This window comes from Monoraphidium neglectum, assembly GCF_000611645.1.
Source record: "Monoraphidium neglectum strain SAG 48.87 unplaced genomic scaffold scaffold00501, whole genome shotgun sequence".
Classification (NCBI taxonomy): domain Eukaryota; kingdom Viridiplantae; phylum Chlorophyta; class Chlorophyceae; order Sphaeropleales; family Selenastraceae; genus Monoraphidium; species Monoraphidium neglectum.
Genome location: NW_014013127.1, coordinates 14,367 through 19,886, shown reverse-complemented (window position 1 = coordinate 19,886; position 5,520 = coordinate 14,367). Strand labels below are relative to the sequence as shown.

The window sequence follows — 5,520 nt, the reverse complement described above, 5'->3', positions numbered from 1 at the left end:
CCCGGCGGGTCTGCAGCGCGTCGCCGGGACAGAGTACTGCCGAGGCACGCTCGCCGCAAGGTCCTTGCTCGGGCCCCTCAGGAAGCACGGTGCGCAGGCGCCGCAAATGTCAGTTGCATTCGTGTTGAGCGCGAGCACCAAGCTTCCCTTGGATTCGGGGCATGGTGGCTGCTCCCACGTTGACAAACCCCCATGGAATCGTGCTGGCCTGCAGGCGACTGGCTGGATTGGAACATATCTGTTTCTTTGCACAAGGGCTTGGCAGCTGATGAGCCGCAGGCCGTGGCGCTCCCCGACGATCAACAGTGCGCGTCGCAGGCTCGATTGCGGCCGCTGCATGAAGGTCAGGAGCAGGAGCAGTGGGACCAAGGTCAGCAGCCTGCACAGCCGCCGTCTGCGGAGCAGCCACAGCAGCAAGGGCAGCAGCAGCAGGAGCAGCAGCATGCAGAGGAGCAGGGGCAGCAGCCTGTCCAGCCGGAGAGGCGGCCCAGCATAGCGCTGCTGGCCAACGAGCACCCCAGCGCCGGGGGCATCTACCTCAGCAACCTCCTGTGCATGCCACGGCTGACGCTGCTGTGGCAGTGGCTGACGGGAGAGTGGCGCGGCGTGCTGGTGGGGGGCGCAGCGGCTGGTGAGCGCCCGGGCCGCAGCGGCGGCGCCGCCGAGGCTGTTGGCGACGAACCTGGGGCACGGCCAGACGTCCATCGCGGATGGCGCGCCGTTCGCGCCGAGGTTCTCATGCTCAAGGTGGGATCCTTGGGCCGACGAAGCCTCCCTGCCTTGCCGGACGCGCGCCGTGCATCGCTGCCACTCGGATGCAGTTGGCCGGCACGTGGGGTACCGTGCTTCACGCCTCCGTCCAACTTGCCCTGGGATCGTTTCCTGTTCCTGGCCCTCACCCAACAGGCGGTGCAGCGCCTCGCGGCCTCTGGGAACCCCCAAACCAACGGCAAGCAGCAGCCCGGCGTGGCGCCCGCGTCTGCTGCGGGCGCGGGTAGCGCTGGGCCGCACCCCAGCAATCCACCAGAGGCCCCTGCTAGCGCGGGCGGCCAACCCCAGCAGCGCACGGCCGGCGCCGTGGCCCGGCTGGTGTCGCCACCTTTCGGCGGCACGGACTGGGACTGGCTGCGCTTCTGGTTGGGCTGGCTGGTGGCGCCGGGTGTGCTGGTGGCGCTGCAGGTCGTGGAGACGTCGAGCCACGAGCCGTGGTTCGTCGTGCACGTCGCCTGGCTAGGTGAGCGGCGCGCTTGGCCCAGGCCCGACAGGCCGACGATGGGCGCTGCAGGTGGCAATGTGCTCGGCCCGGCAGTGTGCTTGTGTTGATCTCGCCATCCGCAGTGGGCACACTCTATTCGTCACCCACGCTGATCTTGGGGCGGAGCAGCATACCGCGCAACTTCCAAGTGTCATCCGCCCGGCTTGACGCGTCCGACGCGTCCGGCACCCTTCTCGCCCTGCTGCCCTCTCCGTCCTCACCCCCACAGGCTTCCTCAGGCTGGCCGCCGAGCTATACGCGTTGTATGTCGCGGGCTTCACAGACCTGAGCTCCGCCGAGCAGCTCGACAAGCTTGTCGTGTCCCACGCGGTTCCCGCGGCCGTACACCTCGTGCTCGCCGCCCTCCAGGCGATGTTTGCGCCGCTCATGCCGCGCGCGCTGCTGGTCGCGCTCTTCTGGCTGCGCTGCCTGGTCGTGCCGCTGCTCAACCTGTGGGCGGTGTACTCGTCGTGGCTGCCGGACGGCGGCGCCGGCGGCGGCGGAGACCGCGGCGGCCTGGAGCGGCGGCGGCGGCGGCGGCACCACCACAGGCAGCAGCTGGCAGCCCTTGCGCAGCAGGCAGGAGCGGCGGCGGGCGGCGGCCGCGGCGGCGGCGGCGGCAGCAGCGGCGCGGGTGCGGCCGGCGAGGAGGCCGGGGCGGCGGCGTCGCAACAGGCGCTCGCGCAGGGGGCAGGGTGGCACGGGCAGACGCCCGGCGGCGGGTGGCGGGAGGGCGCGGACGGGCACGGCGGCGGAGGCAACGGGGGCGCGGCAGCGGCGGCGGCGCCGACCAGCCGGCCCGTGCACTGGCCGCCGCCGCTGTTCATCCCTCGGGACCTGGATGACGTGTTGGATGCGCCAGAGGCCTTCAGGCGAGCATGGCTCAGATGATGAAGGGTGGGCGGGGCGGGGCCATGTGTGCCCCGGCAAGGTCCTCGGCGCCTCGCTGCACTCACAGCCGTACGCGCGCCCAGGCGGCCAACCTGGCAGTGCCAGGGGGCTGGTTCCGCGCCGCCAGCTTGCGCCACCCCGCGTCGCTTGACCTGTTGGCCCTCGCTCTCCCGTCGCGCCGCAGGTGCCCCATCACGCTGGCGCTCATGCGGGAGCCGACGCAGGCGACAAGCGGCATCACCTACGAGCGCACCGCCATCGTGCAGTGGCTGGAGACCAGCCGCTTCGACCCCGTCACGCACGCGCCGCTGCGGCGCCGCCACCTCAGCCCCAACCTGACGCTGCGCGTGCTGATGGAGCCCTGGCTGCGCGACAAAACGCAGGACCTGCGGCGCCAAAAGCGCACGCGCACACCGGCCGAGGGGGCCGCGGGTGACGGCGCCTCGGGCGACGGCGCTGCGGGCGACGGCGCTGCGGGCGACGGCACTGCGGGCGACGACGCGGCCTGCAATAGTGTAGCCGCCGGCGCTGATGCCTTGCAGCTAGAGGCGGCGGTCGGCGGGCGAGCAGAGGCGCGGCATGAGCAGGAGAGAGATTTTGGAGGAGAAACAGGGGCAGGGGCCACGGTGATGCAAGGTGAGGATGTGCAGCAGCAGCAGCACGGCGACGGCGGGGGAGCGGGGCAGCAGCAGGGCCAGGCTGAGGTGCGCCCGTGCTTGCAGCCGCAGCAGCGGCTGCAGCGAGCTGACCATGCCGGTGACCGTCGAGGCAACGGCAACGAGCAGTGGCGCGAAGAGCACCGCGCGCTCTCAGAGCCACAGCAGCCGCCTTCGCCGCAGCCGCTTGCTGGCCAAGCCGAGTGGCCGCAGCAAACGGTGGAGCACCCGCGAGAGTCGGATTCTGACCATGGGTCGGCGCAAGACCCCCAAACCAGCCAAGCTGCCAGCGACGAGGCGCGGCCGCCGCCCGGCAACGGGCGCATCCACCGCAGCAGCGGCGGCAGCAGCAGCGCCTGCGGTTCGGCGGCGGGCGGTGGCGGGGGGGACGTGGACGGTGAGGGCGACCACGCCCGCCAGGGCCGCGGCCGCGCCGCCACGGGTGGGGGCTGCGGTGCAGCGGCGTGCTCCTGTGCTGTCTAATCTCACCTGACCAGACGGAGGGTTTGTATCACTACGTGTGTTTCGTCCAGGTTGTCAGCCAGCCATTTTTGTTCAGGTCAGATAGTCAGTTTATTTACCTCATGTGCATAGTTTTTTGACACCTCGCCGGTTGAACTGAACTTGCCTGCTGCTGATTGCCCGCTGGAGTGATGCGTGGTGGGCGCTGTGGATCTTGAGCTGTGTGTGCTGCATCGGGGCCTATCAAGCCCCTGCGAGTCAGCGTGATGGTTTCCCGCACGCGGCGCTGCTCACTGCAGGCCCGCCTGCTGATGTTGGTGGTGGATAGGTGGCGTACTGCAGCCGTTGCTGTTCGCAAGGCGACATGCCTCCGCATGCCAGGCCTCCCTCTTGGGCGACTGAGCACTGTGCTGTATGAGCACTGTTCTGTATGATCTGTAAGGTGGATGGACTCTTCAGCTTGTAAGTATGGTTTTGGTGTCATCACTAAGAGTCTGCCAGGCGCATCTCCCACGGGCACATTGATTGCAATCCCACCCTTGACGAGCAGCAGTCTCGGCGCTGAGGCGGGACAGCGTTGACCAAGGCCACAAGCGACGTGACATAGCACGCTGCACTCTCATATTGCACATGCTGCCTACGAATTTGATACGCCTCACCAGACGCACTCATTTGTGCAGGGCGCAAGCAAGCCTCCCAGGCCCTAGACTCATCGGCTAGAGGGAGGGCACTGCTGTCGAGGAGTTCTGGAGTCAAAATGCGCAAGGGCGCATCTATGTCCGTACACGATGCCGCGAGAAAATCCAGGTCTACAGTACAGATTGTGTGTCCTCAAAGTGTGTCGCCAGCAAGTCTCACCAGTCACCGGACGATCTGGGCGCGCCAGAGCCGTGCAAGCAGAAGCATCTGAATTTGGTAATTTATAGATGCACTTGCGACGCCGCTGGACGCGGATCTAGGCGTGCGACAGATGGACCACGCCTGCCGAGGCTTTGCTGGCCAGGGGTGCAATGGGTTTCTTCAAAGCAGTCACAGGCTGCCGTCATGCCTGCTTGGCGGGAGCAGCAATGGACGACGGCAGCGCGTGCAGCGGAGGTCGCGGGACGTCAAGTGCCTCTCTGCCTCTGATGCGGCCCTGAGCCTGGGACTGCGCGCTCAGGTGGAGCTACAGGCTCCAGAGCAGCGGGTTGTCGTTCGGAGAACGTGGGGAAGCATGGAGGACACGGCCGACGACCCGCTGGACGACGCGCCGCCGCCCCCGCCACGTGCCCCCGCACAGCCGTTGAAAATCAACACGGACCTTCGCCTGGTGAGCCGCCGGCCGCTGGGATCGAGTGCATGCATGCCACCAGACACTTTTTGTGCCAAGATGTGGCACCCACTTATGCGTGCTGCCCCCGCAAGTGGACGGACCGCACAGAATCGTTGGTTTCCACAAATCACGTCGCGGGCCGGAGCTCCAACGCCACCCCTCCTGACTTTGCATGCGCCGCACCCCCCGCCGCGGCCCCTCCCGCCCCTGCGCCCTGCAGTACCGCGCGCGCCTGTCACGCATGATGGCGAACCTGGCGCAGGACGGCAGCGAGCGGCGGCGCCTGCTGCGCGATTCCGAGGCCGGCCTGCGGCGCTGCTTGGAGTCGGACCCCACTGACCCCCGCGCATACGTCAGCCTGGGAAAGATCTTGCTGCAGCAGAAACGCTTCGACGAGGCGCGGAAACTCTACGCGGACGGCACAGCCAATACAGGTGCGTGACAAGGGACACGCACGCATGCGCGTGGCGCTGCGCGGGCCGTGCGCGCGAGGCGCCTCGCGCGGGTGCACCAGAGGCCGGGCCCGTGCGGCGCGGTGCGCCCCGCGGCCCAGAGCCCGGACGCCGCGCGAGCCTGGGCGGCCCTCAGCGGCGGCAGCGACCACCAGTCCCCGCCCCGCACGGCCTTCCCTCAAACCACAACCGTACTGCGACCGTACCGCCAGGCAACACCAACCCCTACATCTGGGCGTCATGGGGCTACCTGGAGTACCGCACCGGCAACGTGTCTCGCGCGCGGAAGCTGTTTGACGCCGCGATCGTGGTGGACGAGACGCACGCGGCGGCGTGGCACAAGTGGGGGATGCTGGAGATGCGGCAGGGCAACTTCCTGCGGGCCAGGTGCGCATGCTCAGGGGGTGGGACGAGGCCAGGGGCAGCGGCGCCGAGGCGCAGCCGCATGCGCGGGGCCGGCGGCGGGCGGGCAGCAGCCGCGCGCCGCAGCGG

General features: G+C 68.9%; 2 protein-coding genes across 2 annotated transcripts in view; both read left to right on the top strand.

Moving 5' to 3' along the window:
- Positions 1–738: 738 nt before the first annotated feature.
- MNEG_3830 (hypothetical protein) lies at positions 739–3,285 on the top strand (the record flags this gene model as incomplete). Its single annotated transcript, XM_014047695.1, has 4 exons — positions 739–747; positions 907–1,234; positions 1,485–2,103; positions 2,331–3,285. The coding sequence occupies 4 exons, from the start codon at positions 739–741 to the stop codon at positions 3,283–3,285; spliced, it is 1,911 nt and encodes a 636-aa protein (XP_013903149.1).
- Positions 3,286–4,477: 1,192 nt separating this feature from the next.
- MNEG_3829 (PsbB mRNA maturation factor Mbb1) overlaps positions 4,478–5,520 on the top strand; it is a gene marked incomplete at both ends in the record, with an annotated part of 4,283 nt that continues 3,240 nt past the window's right edge. The window contains 3 exons of the mRNA XM_014047694.1: positions 4,478–4,573; positions 4,797–5,010; positions 5,241–5,415. Coding sequence (XP_013903148.1) covers positions 4,478–4,573; positions 4,797–5,010; positions 5,241–5,415 — 485 coding nt within the window. The remainder of the gene's footprint in view (positions 4,574–4,796; positions 5,011–5,240; positions 5,416–5,520) is intronic.